Source organism: Argopecten irradians, chromosome 3 (genome assembly GCF_041381155.1).
Source record: "Argopecten irradians isolate NY chromosome 3, Ai_NY, whole genome shotgun sequence".
NCBI lineage: Eukaryota > Metazoa > Mollusca > Bivalvia > Pectinida > Pectinidae > Argopecten > Argopecten irradians.
Window position 1 is genome coordinate 10,632,582 of NC_091136.1, and position 20,337 is coordinate 10,652,918.

The 20,337-nt window shown below is 36.1% G+C and overlaps 2 protein-coding genes across 2 annotated transcripts in view; one reads left to right on the forward strand and one right to left on the reverse strand.

Annotated features, from left to right (window-relative positions):
• The window catches only part of LOC138317533 (cystathionine beta-synthase-like), a 144,300-nt gene that overhangs the window by 93,297 nt on the left and 30,666 nt on the right, over positions 1-20,337 (reverse strand). The gene's annotated exons all lie outside the window — the stretch shown is intronic.
• Positions 7,810-13,512, forward strand: LOC138319459 (plasminogen-like). Its single transcript, XM_069262614.1, has 6 exons — positions 7,810-7,948; positions 8,367-8,420; positions 9,516-9,680; positions 10,365-10,553; positions 11,693-12,103; positions 13,280-13,512. The coding sequence occupies exons 1-6, from the start codon at positions 7,900-7,902 to the stop codon at positions 13,510-13,512; spliced, it is 1,101 nt and encodes a 366-aa protein (XP_069118715.1). The 5' UTR covers positions 7,810-7,899.

The window sequence follows — 20,337 nt, forward strand, 5'->3', positions numbered from 1 at the left end:
GTCTTTAATATGTATTCATTTCAAATGATATTTTATGAAACTCGTCTCGCAAAAGGCTCGGGTTTTTAAATATCACACCCAAAAGGCTCGCAAAGATAACAAGTTTTTATAATTGTTGTTTTTAAACATCGCACGAAATGGAACAATCATTTCAAATTCTATGTTGTTTAAAATAAAAAGCAAGAGGAAGCTTACATGTATGAATGAGAGATAAAGCAAGAATAATATACATACAAGTGTGAGAGATAAAACAAGTTAAAGTTTACATACACGTTTGAGAGATAAAGCAAGGAAACGTTTACATACATGTATGAGAGATAAAGCAAGGAAACGTTTACATACATGTATGAGAGATAAAGCAAGGAAACGTTTACATACATGTGTGAGAGATAAAACAAGTTAAAGTTTACATACACGTATGAGAGATAAAGCAAGGAAAAGTTTACATACGAGTGTGAGAGATAAAGCAAGGAAAAGTTTACATACACGTATGAGAGATGAAGCACGGAAAAGTTTACATACACGTATGAGAGATAAAGCAAGGAAAAAATTACATACACGTATGAGAGATAAAGCAAGGAAAAATTTACATACACGTATGAGAGATAAAACAGATAAAAGTTTACATACATGTATGAGAGATAAAGCAAGGTAAAGTTTACATACATGTATGAGAGATAAAGCAAGGTAAAGTTTACATACACGTATGAGAGATAAAGCAGGGAAAAGTTTACATACATGTATGAGAGATAAAGCAAGGAAAAGTTTACATACACGTATGAGAGATAAAGCAGGGAAAAGTTTACATACATGTATGAGAGATAAAGCAAGGAAAAGTTTACATACATGTATGAGAGATAAAGCAAGGAAAAGTTTACATACACGTATGAGAGATAAAGCACGGAAAAGTTACATACATGTTTAAGAGATAAAGCAAGAAAAAGTTTACATACACGTATGAGAGATAAAGCAAGGAAAAGTTTACATACCTGTATGAGAGATAAAGCAAGGAAAAGTTTACATACATGTATGAGAGATAAAGCAAGGAAAAGTTTACATACATGTATGAGAGATAAAGCAGGGAAAAGTTTACATACATGTATGAGAGATAAAGCAAGGAAAAGTTTACATACATGTATGAGAGATAAAGCAAGGAAAAGTTTACATACACGTATGAGAGATAAAGCACGGAAAAGTTACATACATGTTTAAGAGATAAAGCAAGAAAAAGTTTACATACACGTATGAGAGATAAAGCAAGGAAAAGTTTACATACCTGTATGAGAGATAAAGCAGGGAAAAGTTAACATACATTTCATTAATGTTCAAGAGGTCACAAAAAGACTGAGATTACGTCAGTGGGAGAAGTCATTGAAGAAAGTTCTGAAAATTGATCAATACGAAAATTATTACGATTAAAATATTCGAAATAGATCGGCGTGCTATATTTATCTTTGCACATCTGGTTTATTGGTGGTACTGATTCTTGTAGTCTTCGACGGCATGATTCAGTAATATAACACTATAAAAAGGGCAAGAGTTCCACTATACAAAAAACATAAGAGTATACCGCAGTCTCCCACAAAGCTCAGCCGCGCTTCGACAGAGCTTAACATCCATGCAGTATGTTATGATTAGTAGTAAAATGTTATACTTTAAATTCAACCAATTTACGGATATTTCCATGTTTTCTGATGTGCTCTATGCAACCATTTCAGCCAATCAGAGACAAAATTACTTTTACGGTATAAAATGATAATATACATGTTTAAACCAATAAAAATGCTTGCTACGAGCAAGATTGAATTATTTGAAGGTTTAATTATATTTGAATGGATGTGATAGTATAAATTAGGAGAAAAACATCATTGGAATAATATGTACTTGGACGTTTCTAAAGATTGGTCTCTTTCTTTAGCTCTGAGTCAAAGGATAGCAGTGAAAACTCCGTCAGACCTGGTAATGTATTTATTATTCTCTAAATGATATCTTAACGAATCCAAATATGGTGATAATTATTGTTTTACAAAAGCTGTAAGGTCTCCAAAACATCATACTATACCTCATGTAATATTTTTGGACACCAAGAAGCATTTTCGAGGAAAATAAACATTAATTTGGCGAATTTAGAATTTGTTACAGCCTACTAAAAATTCTAAAAGGGGATGTCAAATTTTTAAAACAAAAGATTTCTTGTGACATCATCCGGAAGTTACCCTGGTATACACTTGTAAACGTTGCAATTGTCTTTTTTTCCAGGTGTTTATATCCTAGCTTTTTATACCAATAGCAATATTTACATCCATCAATTGAGAAAAAGGAACATACTTGGATACTTTAAGATGGACGACGAAAGAACATACAATAGACCATTCGCCATGACATGACTCTTATATTAGTGTGTACAACTTTTAATCAGCGAATCATTCATGAAAACCGATCACCTTTAATTCCATTTTATAGTTCCCAGTGAAAGTAGCGAATAGTGTTGAATTAAGATGGTAAAGATAAGCGCTTTCCTGTCAATTATAACATATAATTGCTAATATTTTATTTTGGTATAAGTGACCTTGAAGTGACTTTGGAGGTTAAATTGTATGATAGAATGTAATTTCCAGCTTATCGTGGTGGTAAGAATAACTATGTTAAAGTCTTTTAACACATGATTGACGGTAATATGTTTAGAGAAATGAATGCATATGTAGGTACATTTTATGACATTAAATCTATGTGCTCACATTGACCTTCTATTATTATCGCCAAAACACTATTATAATTTGAGAATATTCAGATCGTTTAAAAAAAATGGTTTCCGCGAAGTAAAGAGGTTATGTTAAGCAGAAAATTTATTACCATGCCATTTCATGTGAGTATCTCAAAGGAAAAGCAATAAAAATGGTATCAAATACTGCTGAATTATCCCTCAGTCATTAGTTTTCTCAAATACATCTCGAGGCGGATAAACTGGATCATCCCTATGGACATATCATCGGTTAAAATTTATTAATTTCACGTAATCATTACTATCCAGTCAAATATCAATAAGGGAAATAGGGTCAACAGGATCAGAGGTATTTTTATACGAACTATAGTCATTATGTTTCGTCCGTCGTCATCTAACATGGTCCTGAAAAGGTGATCATCCACAGCTACCATCTTCAAAACACATTTTGGATTTCTTTTCAAGTTCTACTGGTGAGATTTATATGAAACTTGCGTGAAATTATCACGACTTGGTCCTGACAAAGTGCAGATATTTTTTCGGGTCGATCCGAAATCCAAGATGGCCACCACAGCCGCTGTCTTAAAAACACATTTCGAACTTCTCAAGTTCTGCCGGTGCGATTTGACTGAAACGCGCCTAAAATGATCCCGACATGGTTCCGACAATGTGTTGTTATTTTTCGTGTCAATTAAAAATCAAAGATGGCCATCACAGCCGCTATCTTGAAAACAAATTTTGAACTATTCTACAGGTGCGATTTTGATGAAACATGACTGAAATTATCCTGACATGGTCTGGACTAAATGTTTTGCGTTGATATCAAGCCGAAGATAGCCACCATATCTAATTCTTATACGACTGTTACAAGTTTGATTAAATATTGTGATTATAACGCAAATACGGAATGTTTAATTCAACAACCATTTATTGGCATGCCTTTATTTTATATTCCCTATGCATTTATATAGTAAAAAAGTATAGTTTTCCCTCAAGATATATTGAATGCTTACGTCATACATGTTTAATATTCCGTAATGTTCGGTTATTACTTTTGCTGTTATTCGGCAGCTAATATTACTCGGCATATTCCGTAGGTTTGCCAAATAAAATATATGCATCCCTGTGTATACAGGAACTATTTCCAGAAGCATAAACAATTCACGATACGTTTTCCGCGATATGTTTTGAAACAGTATCCTCATTTTACATAACACATAATTTGGGAATCCTTTGTTAAATTAATACCAGAGCTACATTCGTTGCATTCGTTTTATTTATACCATACTTGACAAGGGTTTTCTCCCATATTTGATAGGGGTATCCCGCATTTGCTAGGGAAGCCTAACGTTCGCCAGCCAAAATGTATCGTTATTTCTGTCGTAATGCAATTCTTATCTGAAATTTAGCATCAACCTTGGTTTGACTTAGACATGTAATATATACGATAGATAACGCAGTATGTATTGTGCCTTTATCAAACAATCCTCCGATATTCAATGACTTCACTCAAGTAATAGGATATGCCAAGGATTTATAAGTGAGAAGGATTCGTCACTTTCACTTTACATTTCTAAACACCACGCGAGACGCCTATGAACCGGGAATAAAAACCATTTTTCTCAAAAAATACTTGTCTTATCAAGTCAAACGAAACACAAATGTAAAGTTTATCAAATTTCACAACGTTTATTGCTTGCTTTAAGGACGGAAGATTTAGAGGGTATGTCTTAATTTTTTGTTAAAACAATACGACAGCTCATGAAATGACGGCCCGCATCAGAAAGTAAGACGGTAACCCTCGCACCCGCAAGCTACCTCAAAGGCTGCGCCGGCAGATATCAAAGGAAAATCAGTCATCGCCAAACGTCACGGTCAGTGCACAAACACAAAAGCGACTGCGTTGCACTTTCCTAAAACCCAGTGTGACTTATCCTTTTCATATACGTCCTTGGATATGTCAATAGTGTAATACTGTAAAACCTGGAGCGTTTATCCTTGACAGGAAGTCAAAGACAAAACCTCCTGACTCGACGTCATTATTCCAGGACGTCGTGACAAAATGGCGGCCTTCGTTGAATTTTCGTAACACATTTTGGTGATGAAATTTTTCGAAATGTAGGTTGTAGTTCTACGATAAAAAGTGTCTTTAATGTGTATTCAAATTAGATTTTATGAAACTCGTCTCGCAATGGTTCGCAAAAATATTTACGCGGACGTAGCCTCTTTCTTTGGCTCTGAGTAAAAGGATAGCAGTGAAAAATTAGTTAGACCTGGTAAGGTCTTGCTGATTTTTTGTAATCATTTATAATACTCTCAAAGATGTCTTAAATAATCCAAATATGGTGATTATTATTGTTTTAAAAAAGCAGTAAGGACCCCATAGCATCATACAATACCACATGCAGTATTTTTGGATACTGAGAAGAATCTTCAGGGGATAAATAAACATTAATTCGACGAATTCAAAATTCAGGAAGTTACCCTGGTATATACTTGTACAATGTTACAGTTGTCTATTTCATGTGTTTAAATCATCGCTTTTTTACCAATAGCAATATTCACATCCTCCAAGTGGAAAAAGGAACATGTTTGGATACTTCAAGATGGACGACGAAAGGACAGACAATGGACAGACAATGCGTCATGACATAAGTACACTGTCCCTTCGGACCAGATGACCTAAATATTATTGTGTACACCTTTTAATCAACGAATCATTCATAAAAAGCGATCACTTATAATTCCATTTTATAGTTTCCGCTGCAATACAAGCGAATAGTGTTAAATAAAGATAGCGACGATAAGTGATTCTCTGTCAATTATCAGACATAATGGCTAATATTTCATTTTGGTATAAGTGACCTTTAATTGACTTCGGAGGTTTAACTATATTGTAAAGTGCATTTCATTTCCAGCATAAGGAAATATCGTGGCGGTAAGAACAACTATGTTTAAAACCTTTCAACATCATGAATGACGGTAATATGTTTAAAGGAATGAATGCACATGTATCCACTTTTTATGACAACAACTAAATACACTCACATTGACCTTCTGTTATTTCCGTTTGTCAAACACTACTATCACAATATTGTGTGAGAATTTTCAGATTTTTAAAGATGGGTTCCCGCGTATGTAAGTGTTTTTAAATCGGAAAATGTATTACCATGTACATTTTATATCGGCATATTAAAGACATATCAATACAAATGGTATCAAATACTGCTGAATTATCCCTCAGTCATTAGTTTTCTCAAATACATCTCGAGGCGGATAAACTGGATCATCCCTATGGACATATCATTAGTCAATATTTATTAATGTCGCGTGATTATTGCTATCCAGCCAGATATCAATAAGAGAAAATAGAGTCAACAGGATCAGAGGTAATTTTTATACCGCCTATTGTCATCATGTTTCTTCCGTCGTCGTATGACATGGTCCCGAAAAGGTGTTGTTATTTTTCGGGGGATCAGCCACAGCCACCATCTTCAAAACACATTTTGAATTTCTTTTCAAGTTCTACTGGTGAGATTTATCTGAAACTTGCGTGAAATTATCACGACTTTGGTCCTGACAAAGTGCAGATATGTTTTTTCGAGTCGATCCGAATTCCAAGATGGACTTCACAGCCGCTATCTTGAAAACACATTTCGAACTTCTGCTCAAGTTCTACCGATGCGATTTGGTTATAACATGCCTGAAATGATCCTGACATGGTCCAGACAAATTGTTCGTATTTTTCGGGTCAATTAGAAAGATGTCTACCACAGCCGCTGTCTTTAAAACACATTTTGAACTTCTTCATAAGTTCTACAGGAGCGATTTGACTGAAACGGGCCTGAAATGATCCCGAAGGGCAAAGCATCAATTAGCTGCCTTGGAAAACGTTTCACTAGTATTTAGAATAGCCGACTTGCCATTTTTTCAAGTAAATACAATACAATATCCAAAAATCAATTAAGTTTCGTCACGGACATTCAACCGATGTTGATATACATGTATTTGTTCTTCAGACACTTATACCATTTTATTTGCATAATAATTAAAAAACCTATAAAGAGCATTTGTTGGCGTTCGATACTATATGGAGAGTTGGTTCATGGAAAAATCTTCGTAAAAGTAAATTTGGGAATTAATATTATAAAGAATATGTATGAAAATATCAAGATAATTATGTACTCATGTTAGCCAATTAACCTACAAATCAGACCTTTTTTCACTTAAAACTTTAATTGTATGCTGATGACAACATTCTTTTGTTGGAAACTTCCGCATGTTTAACAAAGGCCCTTGATGGGTTTTTTTCAAAAATATTGTTAAACATAAAAGCTCAAAGTAAATGTTTTTTTCTTGACGCAAATCTTACAGCCATCATGGATTTAAGTTTAACGTTGAAGTCATAGAAGAGGTTTGTAGTTTTAGTTACCTGGGTGTAATTTTTTACATTGGTATTTTTCAAATAAAAACATTTTAAATGAAAACAGAAGCTATGTGAGCAAGTACAAAAATCTCAACTGATCACAAGATAAAAAATCCACATCTACCAGCTGACTTACAGTTGTAAAGGTATTAGAAACTTCATTATTGTTGCATGGATATGAAATATAAGGCTATGCAAAAATGAAAACTATTGAACGAATTCATCTGAAATCTTGTATTGGAACGTAATGAATGTAGAGCATCGTAGTGATACAGAATTAATTAGATTGATAGGTGTGTATTGTATAGCCAATACACTAGATACAAAATAACTTTATTTTTTGTATGTCATATCCAGTATCTTATCATCTTTTACAATGTAAAACATTTTTTTCAAGTTAAACATTATATTTTGTTTTGATAAAACTTTCATGTTACATGACCTTTAATCATCATTTAATTTAGTCAATATTTATATGAAAAGAATATCTATGAAGAGTACGCTTTTTATTGTTTATATATGATAAATGAACTACTTATTATATATGTATATTATACACAAATGCAAATTGCTTTCTGGTGTATTGCAGTAGACGTAGGTTCAGTCATAGTTTACTAATTGTTATCATTTTGTATAATATATTATACTAACCAATGAATATTGAAGAATCGTAATGACGTGGTTCGCTAATTTTCTAATGACGTTGTATAAAACTGGAAGATGGTAGATCCATGGTACTTGACGAATCAAGATGGACGCGTTAATGCTTGCTCTCGTTGCTTTAGTTCCGTTGGTGTTTGGTAAGTATTCCTTTTATTATCATTACGGAATTGGATACGCGAGTGATAATTTCTAATTCAATACTGTGCAGGACACAAGAAATAAGTAACATGCTTACAGTGCACATGAAACTTCAATGGTGGCAGTATCTGCAAGATCTGACAATGATACTGAAGATTATTTACTCTCCAGAGACAACGTTCAGGTTTACAGCGACAAATCCTTTACAATTTATCTTTATGATTTATCTAACGAAGTTCGTTTAATGTTCTCATCATTAGTATCGGCATGTCACAAATAACCATGACTATTTTTATCCATAAAATTATTTGAATGTTTCAAACAACAACAGAAAGAACCCACGGATATTTCTTCTTACACGGTATTCAATGTTCATTTTGAAGTTGAAACGAAAAGTTCTATATTGTTGATGTACAGGACCCGGAGCCATGGCCGATACGGTTACAGGAGCACCTCCAGATATTCCAGCCGGTAAATAAACCTTTCCTACTGCAAACGGAACACTTTTATCTCATCGGCTTCATTTTTCCTTCATACTGTAAAATTACACGTGTATTACGAATTTCCTTCTTTATTCCGAATTCTATTGCTTTAATGTCGTTGTTGGTTGTTAAGTTCACAACTGATTTTGTTGAAAATATATATAAAAAAACTCGTGCAAAAAATGGAAGGAAGACTGATAAAAAATCACATTGTAGACACTTATGTTTTGCTGCCAACATCAGATGGCAGCCATAGATTTCACCCTAAACCTAAATAATATTTTTATCGTCGTCTCAGGTTATATTTAACTCTGCATGAAATGGTTTACGGTTGAACGTTCTTTGAAAACTAAGCTTAGTATGAATAAATGTTTGGGTTGCAAGGTAGTCATATCACCTTTTTTGCCATATATCCTATTGTTTTATACATAGCTGCATCCTCAATACTCCAGGGGTTCCGATCACTTACGATTTCAATACCAATGGACTATTGCATAGTAAAACTGGAGGCAACATAACAGTAATTTAGTCCTTTGATGCACATCAAAAGAGCCGTGTAATGGTAAAATGTGGTTGACTGTGTGGCTTTGAAGTTGAGCATCGCTCTCTCTTCAAAGGATTTTCTGTAAGCCTCTGATTGTTTCAGATTTGTTCCCCTGAGCTGCCTTCAGTTTTACTATGAAATAGTCAAGGAGTGTAAAGATCGTAAGTGATCGGAACCCCTGGAGTACCGAGGACGACACAGCCATTGTTCAAAACGTTATCAGTTTGCTGTTAATAATACAAACACCATTTGTTGGTAAACAATTTTAGAAAAAAATGACTGCTGACCTTCATTACGCTTCACATCGAGTAAATATAATTTCATCTTAAGATAAAACTCACCAAAACGTCCTTGTGTAATTACCTGACATTCCATTCCACCTTTTAATTTTCTGGTTTTTTCTTACCGAACTGAGTAGCAGTTTCTGTGGTTTAGTTAAGAACATAAAGGAAACAATAATCTCATTGCAAGAAACAGCACGAATACTCCGAAGTCTCTCAAAAGACATGAACTCACAAACAATATGATATTTCTCCCCAGACTTCTGCAAAGGCAAAGTTAACGGTAACTATGAGCATCCAACGAGTTGTTATGACTTCATTGCCTGCTCCAATGGCTACCCGCATCTGATGGTGTGTCCAGCCAATCTTATGTTTAATGAGAACACGGGGAACTGTGAACAAAGCCATGCTGACCCACGGTGTGGTATGTATGCATTTATATAGAAAAAAAATCATATTTATCATACCATGAAAATGATTACATTTTAATAATATATATAACACTACAAATATGTTTCTTATTAATATAGTTCAATAGCAAAATAGATTAATATTTTCATCTAAAATGGTTTGTAGTAATACCGGATAGAAGTGGCGATCATTTAAATAACAGATAAGCAAACGTAAACGGTTATATACCGGTCATGTAAATAAATGGTCAGGTGACACTATATATATTGTACTGGTCATTTACGTTTGATGAAGATGAAGTTTGATTAAGATACAGTGCGGTCATCGAAACGTCACGAGTAACAATTTTCTTTGTTGTGTCAAATAACCATTTAAATAACATTCTTACCAGCCTGTAGAATATGTTTCACAATACACTGAGGAGAATTAAATCATTTTTACTTATGAATAATCACATATAATGTGGAAACAGTGCAAATGTCTAAAGTTTACTTCAAGATTGCTTATTTATTTCTAGATATATATTAATTTCGGTGTATTTATTTCGAAATGATAATCTAGAATCAATTTTGCCTACAGAAACTATCTCATCAGATCTTACACAGGCCATAATTTAGAAAAATATAGAAATTTGTTACTGATTATTTTCAGTAAATATTGGTCTAGAATTTCAATAAAATTTTCGCAATTATTTCAGACGACTGTGCTACGACGCCAGATCTTCGTCACCATAGAGGTAGCTATGAAGTCACCAGACCTTTCTTAAATGACGACAAAAGGGTCCGATATGGATGTAAGGAGTTTATGGATCCTGAGCCGAAGAGTTTCTGCCCCGTCTCTAGGTGTGTAAACGATGCGTGGACTCAAGCCACTTTGTCCTGTTCAGGTAGGAATTTAAATTATAAATATTGCTTATGCTGATTTTGACCGTATCTTTTCACCACAGTTTAGGTTTTTGTGTAGTAAGTACGGTAATACATGGTTGTTTGACTTTGTATGTAATTTACGACAACAACTTTGTATGTAATTTATAACTGTGTGACTTTAAATGTGTATGTAATGTATAACTGTGTTACTTTGTATGTGATCTTGTGTGACTTTGTACTTAATCTATTACTGTGTGACATTGTATGCAATCTAAAACTGTGTGACTTTGTATGCAATCTATAACTGTGTGACATTATATGCAATCTATAACTGTGTGACATTGTATGTAATCTATAACCGTGTGACATTGTATGCAATCTATAACTGTGTGACATTGTATGTAATCTATGATTGTGTGCCTTTGTATGCAATTTATAACTGTGTGACATTGTATGCAATCTATAACTGTGTGACATTGTATGTAATCTATAACCGTGTGACATTGTATGCAATTTATAACTGTGTGACATTGTATGCAATCTATAACTGTGTGACATTGTATGTAATCTATGATTGTGTGACTTTGTATGCAATTTATAAATGTGTGACTTTGTTTGTAATCTATAACTGTAAGACTTTGTATGTAATTTATAACTGTGTGAATTTGTATGCATTATATAACTGTGTGACTTTCTATGTAATCTATAACTGTGTGAAAATACATGTAATCTGTAACTTTTTGACATTGTGTGTAATCTATAAATGTGTGGCATTGTAGTTAATCAAATACTATGGTACTTTGTATGTAATGTATAACTGTGTGACATTGTATGTAATCTATAATCGATCAATTGGCTCGATTTCAATATTGGCCCACTTTATCTTGTACATGTATTGGCCAAGTTTATCCATATACTGGGCCAGTTTTGTTATGATATTTCTCATATTGTTACCGATATGAAAGTAGTAAATTAATAAGTATATGATTCTTATGACATGATACATGTTTGGATGTAATTTTGTGTTCAAATTAATATAGTGGTGTATGCTGTATGTATATTTTTAATATGTGACTGTGTGTAACATTGTATTATTTATGACTGCGTATGACATGCGTGCTATGAACGCCTACACTAAATGAGCTTGTATCATTCACAGCTAAGGACCATTTGTATCCTGAAGACGAAATATATGAAGGAAAAGTCTCCTGTACACTGGGCGGCATTCCTTGCCAGAGATGGGACAGTATCTTTCCTCACGATCCGCAGTATTTACAGAATAGGTCGGACCTTCATAACTGGTGTCAGCCAGTTATATCTGACCGGCCTTGGTGCTATACCACAGACCCTAGTGTTAGATGGGATTACTGTCCCTTCGATGAAAAGATCGTGTGCGGTGATGAACCTATTAGTGACTCCCGCTATTCCTTAGAGTATCCCTTCAACGATGCCTACTCGGTCGGCAGGTACAGGTGTAAAACATATGATGATCCAGCTCCCGTAGCACATTGTCCAATGACAAGGTGCCTTCCTACTGCAAATTGGACTCAACCCTCTATGTCATGCTCTAGTAAGTTCTCATTTTTTACAGATCGTTGAATCACTAGACCAATATATCTATTTATCAATTATCTTACATACTGTATTTTCTTTATCGCTTTTCATCTTAGAACGTACTTCTGAAACTAGCCCGAGATACTCTGGCCCTAACACCAGACTTGGACATTATGACAGATAGATGTCTGGTTTAGGGCCAGAGCGCAGTAGTACTCGAAAACCTGGAATAAGCCGACACCGTTTGGTATCGAGCCAGGTACTCTCCGATTCAGACTGACCACCGAGAAGCACCACTAACCTTAGTCTATACAACAAATGAATATCATATCTACCCAAATATCGCAATCCGTCGAGATTAAAGATGATTTGCATACTACGAGAAAATGGCGACGACGACGAGGGAAATTTAAAGTTGCGGAAAAGAAACTACTGTGTTGACACAATAGAACGTGCATGCGTGATGAAATGGATGGCTATGAGTAGATAAATTATTCATTTGTTGAAAAGACCAAGGTAAGTGGCGATTCTCGGTGGTAATATTTTGTAAGTCGTCTGAATCGGAGAGTACCTGGCCCGATACCAAACGGTGTCGGCTTATTCCAAGTTTTCGAGTACTACTGCGCTCTGGCCCTAAACCAGACATCTATCTGTCATAATGTCTAAGTCTGGTGTCAGGGCCAGAGTATCTCGGGCTATTCTGAAACCAAATAGCGTTGCAACTACATTATTATCTTATTTCTATCCTTTCATATACCATGCTTTGCTCATCTGGTTCGGAGAGCCGATGTCTTTATGCCATGACGCATCGTCCAACTCCTGTCCGTCCGTCCGTCCGTCAACATTGCTTTTTAATTGCAAATACTTAGGATCCCTCAAGTTGTGCATTATATCAATAAAAACCGGCCAGAAACATCCTTGGAGAAGGGGTGCATATATTGTAAATACAATGGTTCTGACACGCAGGCACTCTGGGGCAGGAAAAATAAATATACCTATAGATAATTTCAAATTATGTTAATTTAGCTCTAATACACATGTTGAAGTAATGATCACTTTCAATTGAATATTGCTGTTTTCAACACTTAATTAGCATTAATTAATTTCTGTTCGATAACTCAGTTTCTTGTTATAACTCAACGTTAAAACTAGATTGGGTCGTCATGGATATATTTTGTTTTTATCCTTTCAGGTCAGGACTGTTTGAACTCGACCACGTCAGAATACTCTGGCCGTGTTAGCTGCACGTGGACAGGGGTACAATGTCAACGGTGGGATAGCAATACTCCGCACATTCCCAAATATAACCAGGGCAGAACTGACTTGGAAAACTACTGTGTTGTGGAAGGATTTGGAAAGCCATGGTGTTACACGATGGACCCAACCACTGAGTGGGATTGGTGCCCCGTTGAAGAATGCGTGTAAATGTTTCTTTATCATAATGTGATGCACTTTAAAGTAAATACACACAAGTAGCCGTATGACTCTGATCTTGTAAAACTTTATTTTCTTACATTTAGTTTTATCACCAACGACTTTTCAAGGTCGTTTGTGGACGGCCTCTCCTGTATACAAACGGTTGCGTGCGTGAATCTCTCTATGTTTTTGGAAGATTGTGGTGTGTATTTTCTTATAATAACTCCTGTACTTTTTATAGTGCTATCTCACTGAAGCTACCGAATAGCAAATCCCACATTATACAAGTGCATTATGGCCACTATTCCAAAGAGGCATAATACAACCATACCGCTGTATCCCAAAATACACAAGCACTTCATACACGCAATGCATCGCATACAGTGGATGTAGTCTTTAAATAACCCTGACTGTCAATAGGAAATAAATATAATCAAGCAATCACACGTTTTGTCTGTCACTCCTGATTACTAATCTTTGTCGCCGAATACCGTGTAGTCGTTAACCTCAATGTGGTAACTATAGCTAGTCACTCACTTATGCATCCCGACAATTCCATAGATGTTAAGCACCCTTTGGTTGCTGGCTTTAAGTCACTGACAACGTCTACACTGTTTTTCAACTCTGATATTGTTTTATTGTTACTCGTGATTACAATGTGAGAATACATATTGACCAATAAAACTCTAGGTCATATATGAGAGAATTAGACATTAAGTGAAACACCAATGAGGTTTGGGACTATTAAAAGCCGACCAACCAGCCGTGTTTAAAACACTGCAGGAATACGCATAGAAATGACAAAAGTTAAAAAACAAGTGTGTCTGATTGAAACGATAGCCATCCTCGATTTGGGATCAACCAGAGTTGTTACAACACTTTATCAAGATTATATATCAGGGTAATTTCAGGCAAGCTTCAGCCAAATCGCACCAGTCGAACTTGAGAAGTTCAAAATGTGTTTTGAAGATAGTGGCTGTGGCCGCAATCTTGGAATTCGGACCAACCCCAAAAATAACCTTATTTCGTCGGAACTATGTCAGGCTGATTTCATGCAAGGTTCAGCTAAATCGCAGTAGTAAAACTTGAGAAGCTAAAAACATGTTTTCAAGATGGCTTCTGTGACAGCCATCTTGAATTTCGGATCGACCCAAAATATAACAACACTTTGTCAGGACAATATCAGGATCATTTTAGGCAAGTTTGAGCCACATCGCTCAGGCAGAACTGTAGAAGAAGCTCAAAATATTTTTCAAGAATGCGGCTGTGGCGGTCATCTTGGATTCCGGATCGACCCGAAAAATAAAAGCACTTGATCGGGACCATGTAAGGATTATTTCCTGCAAGTTTCAGCTCTGGTATACTAATTTCACTATTGTTCAAGAGGTCGCAAAAAGACTGAACTTACGTCAGTGGGAGAAGTCATTGAGAATGTTCTTTAAATTGATCAACATGGGAGTCTTCGGTGGCATGCTTAAGTGATATCGCACTATAAAAAGGGCAAGAGTTCTACTATACAAAAAGACATAACACGAATATACCGCAGTCTCCCACAAATATTCAGCCGCACTTCGTCAGAGCTAAACATCCTTGCAGTATGGTATGACTAGTAGTAAAATGTTATACTTTTAATTAAACTAATTTACGGATATTTCCATGTTTTGTGATGTGCTCTATACAATAAAAAACTTCTCTCAGCCAATCAGGGGCAAAATATTATTTTTACGGTATAAAATGATAATATACATGTTTAAACCAATAGTCGTCGTAGTCTGACATGGTCCCGAAAAAGTGTTTTTCGAGTGATCAGCCGCAGCCACCATCTTGAAATCCAAAACACATTTTGAATTTCCTTTGAAGTTCTACTTTTCTACGATTTATCTGAAACTGGCCTGAATTTATCCTGACATGGTCCTGACAAAGTGCAGATATTTTTTCAGGTCGACCCGAAATCCAAGATAGCCGCTACAGCCGCTATCTTGAAAACACATTTTGAACTGCTTCACAAGTTCTACCGGTGCGATTTGGTTAAAACATGTCTGAAATGATCCTGACATGGTCCTTACAAAGTGTTGTTATTGTTCGGGTCAATTCGAAATCTAAGATGGCCACCACAGCAACTATCTTGAAAAAACATTTTGAACTTCTTAAGTTCTACAGGTGCGATTTGGCTGAAACGTGCCTGAAATTGTCCTGACATGGTCCCGATAAAGAGTTGTTATTTTTCGGGTCGATCTGAAATCCAAGATGTCCAACACAGCTGCTATCATTGGAACTTCTTTTCAAGTTCTACTGGTATCATTTGACTGAAGTTTGCCTGAAATGATTCTGGCATGGTCTCGACGAAATGTTTTGCGTTGATATCAAATCGAAGATAGCCACCATGACACCATATCCGATTCCTATACGCCAAGGTGATACGTTTTGCATTAGAAATACATTGTAAGCATTTTCACTTTTATGAATATAAATAGTAAAATTTATTACTAGGCAGTATCTTTTACACATACTACATATATTTCACGTCGATAATCCTCAAATGATATGACTATCAATTGAAATTCATCGTGAGGTGTGTGATATATATGGGAAGGGTCAAATGTCATATATGACTATTTGTAGGTGGGTTGCTCGATTTAAGTCGGTACACCAGCAGCTTAAAGATGCTGCCCACACAGGTCGCCCTGCAACAACAACAACAAAGCATAACATTGAACTAATTCGGCAAATCCTTGAAAAAGACGCAAGGTACACTTACCGGCAGTCAGCTAAAATGACAGGCTTGTCTTTAGCACGTATTCATTGCGTTTTAAAGAAACATCTTAAGCTGGGCAAGATCAATGCCAGGTGGATACCCCATTTACTAAATGACAACCAAAAGAGGTCCCGGGTTGACAAGGCCAAATCCTTATTGAAGAAATACCCAAAATACAGCAAAAAGGCTTTTGATAATTTGGTCTCAGGTGATGAAACATGTGTGTATTTTTTCGAACCCAAAAGAAAATGCTCTAATCGAATCTGGGCAAACAAAAACGCCAGGCGCCCTAGCATTGCTAAAAGAATACGCACCGTGAGGAAGGTTTTGTATGTCATATTCTTTGATGAAAAGGGTCCATTCATTCAAATCCCTGTTCCAAAAGGCAAAACTGTCACAGCGAAGTATTATAGAGACGTTGTACTTCGAAAACTTAAGAAAGTCTACAAACGCCGCCGCCCACAGACAGGTTTGAAGTACCTCAGGCTCTTACATGATAATGCGCCAGCACACAAGGCGCGCATTGTAACGGAGTTTGTGAAGGCAGAAAAAGGTCACTGTCCTCCCTCACCCTGCATATTCACCAGACTTGGCCCCCCGTGACTTTTTCTTGTTCCCCAAACTAAAATTTCACCTGTCTGGAACAAAATATAAATCAAGAAATGCCCTTGGCTCTGCCATTTACCAGTATCTTATGAGTATACCAATTCAAGACGAAAACTGTTTCCAAAAGTGGATCGATCGGTTGAAACGATGCATAAATGCAGAGGGGGAGTACTTCAAGGGACAGGGCAAAGTAAAGTGATCAGAATTACTTCTATCAAAAAGAAATCACCAAAGTAACAATAATTTTGGAACACCCCTCGTATGCCTTGTAGCTATAGGAATCATGTACAACGGTCAGATTTTGATGTAACTGAAAATAACTCTGTAATTAACATCATTGATTTACATGTATAGTTATTACTCAACACGAACATTTTGGCTTATATAAACTATAAACGCCATTTGGCTTGTTTGGTAATGTAGCCAGATTGGTCTGTAGCATCGACGGTTACCCACGAAATCAGTCTATTGTACTATATGTGTTGCAGTCCGATATAAACGGAGCGTTGTGGAGTTTAGACACTGTGTTGTCCATTAACTCTCTTTTATTATTGCTGCTTAGACAAGATGCAATATACAGTTTCCTTCATTTCAAGTAATGATGACAATTAAGTACTGACGGAGTGGAAAGAAGGGAAGTAGGCGATGATGCTTTTTCTCACCTTTTTTGTTTGTTTGTTTGATTTATTAACGTCATATTAACAGCTAGGGTCATGTAAGGAGATGATGGTACAATTGGACAGACATTTTTTTCACAATTACGTCGTGTTAATTTGATCACTGGTAGGAACTAACATGTATGCTCTAATAAAACACGTGACAAATTATTAATGCCTTGAATAACAAACTCCGATATGGTAAGTCACAAGACATCATTTATTTCAATTCAGAAATATGATTAAGTTACCGTTGCCCAAAGAACCAAAACAATTCATGAAAACAACAAAGTAAATAAAAATAAAGATTTCAAAGCACTTTTAGTCAAAAATATTGCATTAAGCTAACAATGGAGAGATTCCAATCAAACCAGGATAAAAATAGGAGATTCTTACGGGATGATTTTATCTGGATACTGCATTCAGCATGACAAAATATTTTCATATTTCATAGTTAAATTAGACAATAAAATAGATGAATGTTGAGGAATATTGATCATTAAAAGCATCACTAACATGAGATTCACATATATATATTTATATGTATAACAAGAGATCCCAGAGGGATCTTGGCGCCCACCAAAGAAAGATCTATGTCTGACAATGGAAAGAGGGATCTTTTCCCTGCTTTTCAAACTTTTTCAAACACATGACATATAAAATTTGAGACAGATCGCTATAGTACTTTCTAAGAAATAGTGGTAACAAACTTCAACAATGAAATCTAAGATAGCGGCCGGTTGGCCATCTTGTTTACCGATCAGTCCCGAAAGGCATTATTCATCAGTCCTAAAAGGTACAATGCACAACTAGGATACAAGGGGAACCTACATATAAAATTTGAGAAAGATCCCTTCAGTACTTTCTGAGAAATAGCGGTAACAAACTGTAAGTATCAAAATCCAATATGGCTGTCGGTCGGCCATCTTGTAGACCGATCGGTCCCAAAATGCAATATGCACAACAAGGGTCCTAGGGGAACCTGTATATGAAATTTGAGAAAGATCCCTTCAGTACTTTTTGAGAAATAGCGGTAACAAACTTTAACTATCAAAATCCAAGATGGCCGCCTGTCGGCCATCTTGTTTACTGATCGGTCTCAAAATGCAATATGCACAACTAGGGCCCTAGGGGAACCTATATATGAAATTTAAGAAAGATCCCTTCAGCACTTTTTGAGAAATAGCGGTAACAAACTTTAACTATCAAAATCCAAGATGGCCGCCTGTCGGCCATCTTGTTGACCGATCGTCCCAAAATGCAACATGCACAACAAGGGTCCTAGGGGAACCTAACTATGAAATTTGAGAAGGATCCCTTCAGTACTTTCTGAGAAATAGTGGTAACAAACTTTAACTACCAAAATCCAAGATGGCCGCCTGTCGGCCATTTTGTTAACCGATCGGTCCCAAAATGCAATATGCACAACAAGGGTCCTAGGGGAACCTGTATATGAAATTTAAGAATGATCCCTTCAGCACTTTTTGAGAAATAGCGGTAACAAACTTTAACTATCAAAATCCAAGATGGCCGCCTGTCGGCCATCTTGTTGACCGATCGTCCCAAAATGCAACATGCACAACAAGGGTCCTAGGGGAACCTAACTATGAAATTTGAGAAGGATCCCTTCAGTACTTTCTGAGAAATAGTGGTAACAAACTTTAACTACCAAAATCCAAGATGGCCGCCTGTCGGCCATTTTGTTAACCGATCGGTCCCAAAATGCAATATGCACAACAAGGGTCCTAGGGGAACCTTCATATGAAATTTGAGAAAGATCCCTTCAGTACTTTCTGAGAAATAGCGGTAACAAACTTTAACTATCAAAATCCAAGATGGCCGCCTGTCGGCCATCTTGTTTACTGATCGGTCTCAAAATGCAATATGCACAACTAGGGCCCTAGGGGGACCTATATATGAAATTTGAGAAAGATCCCTTCAGCACTTTTTGAGAAATAGCGGTAACAAACTTTAACTATCAAAATCCAAGATGGCCGCCTGTCGGCCATCTTGTTGACCGATCGGTCTCAAAATGCAATATGCACAACTAGGGCCCTAGGGGGACCTATATATGAAATTTGAGAAAGATCCCTTCAGCACTTTTTGAGAAATAGCGGTAACAAACTTTAACTATCAAAATCCAAGATGGCCGCCTGTCGGCCATCTTGTTGACCGATCGGTCCCAAAATGCAATATGCACAACTAGGTTCCTAGGGAAACCTACATATGAAATTGGAGAAAGATCCCTTCAGTACTTTCTGAGAAATAGCGGTAACAAGAATTGTTAACGGACGGACGGACGGACGGACGGACGGAAGGACGGACGGACGGACGGAAGGACGGACGGACGGACGGAAGGACGGACGGACGACGGACCACGGACGAAAGGCGATTTGAATAGCCCACCATCTGATGATGGTGGGCTAATAAAACATATTCAATGAAAGAGAAAATGCACAAAAAATACTTGACAATAATAATACAGGGTGACACTAGGCACTGTTACCCTCTAACGCAGGTAGGATTTATTTTATTATACCAAAAGTCTAGAAACAAAACTATTTTTTTTGCAATCTATTGAAAATTTTTAACTTATTTTAGCAAAAGTCAAAAACTCACCGTCGGAAGTAAAATAGCATATCATATCAGCTTCTACTCAATAGCTCTTATTATCATTGCATTGTAAAAAATGAATACTCACAATAAGCATTAAGTGAAATATTCTTGTCTTGTCTCCTGTGTTTGTTAAAATCTAAGGCTTAACGTTTTTGTAAAACTCAGTGAATTTGAGGTATAATAAATATATATATATATATA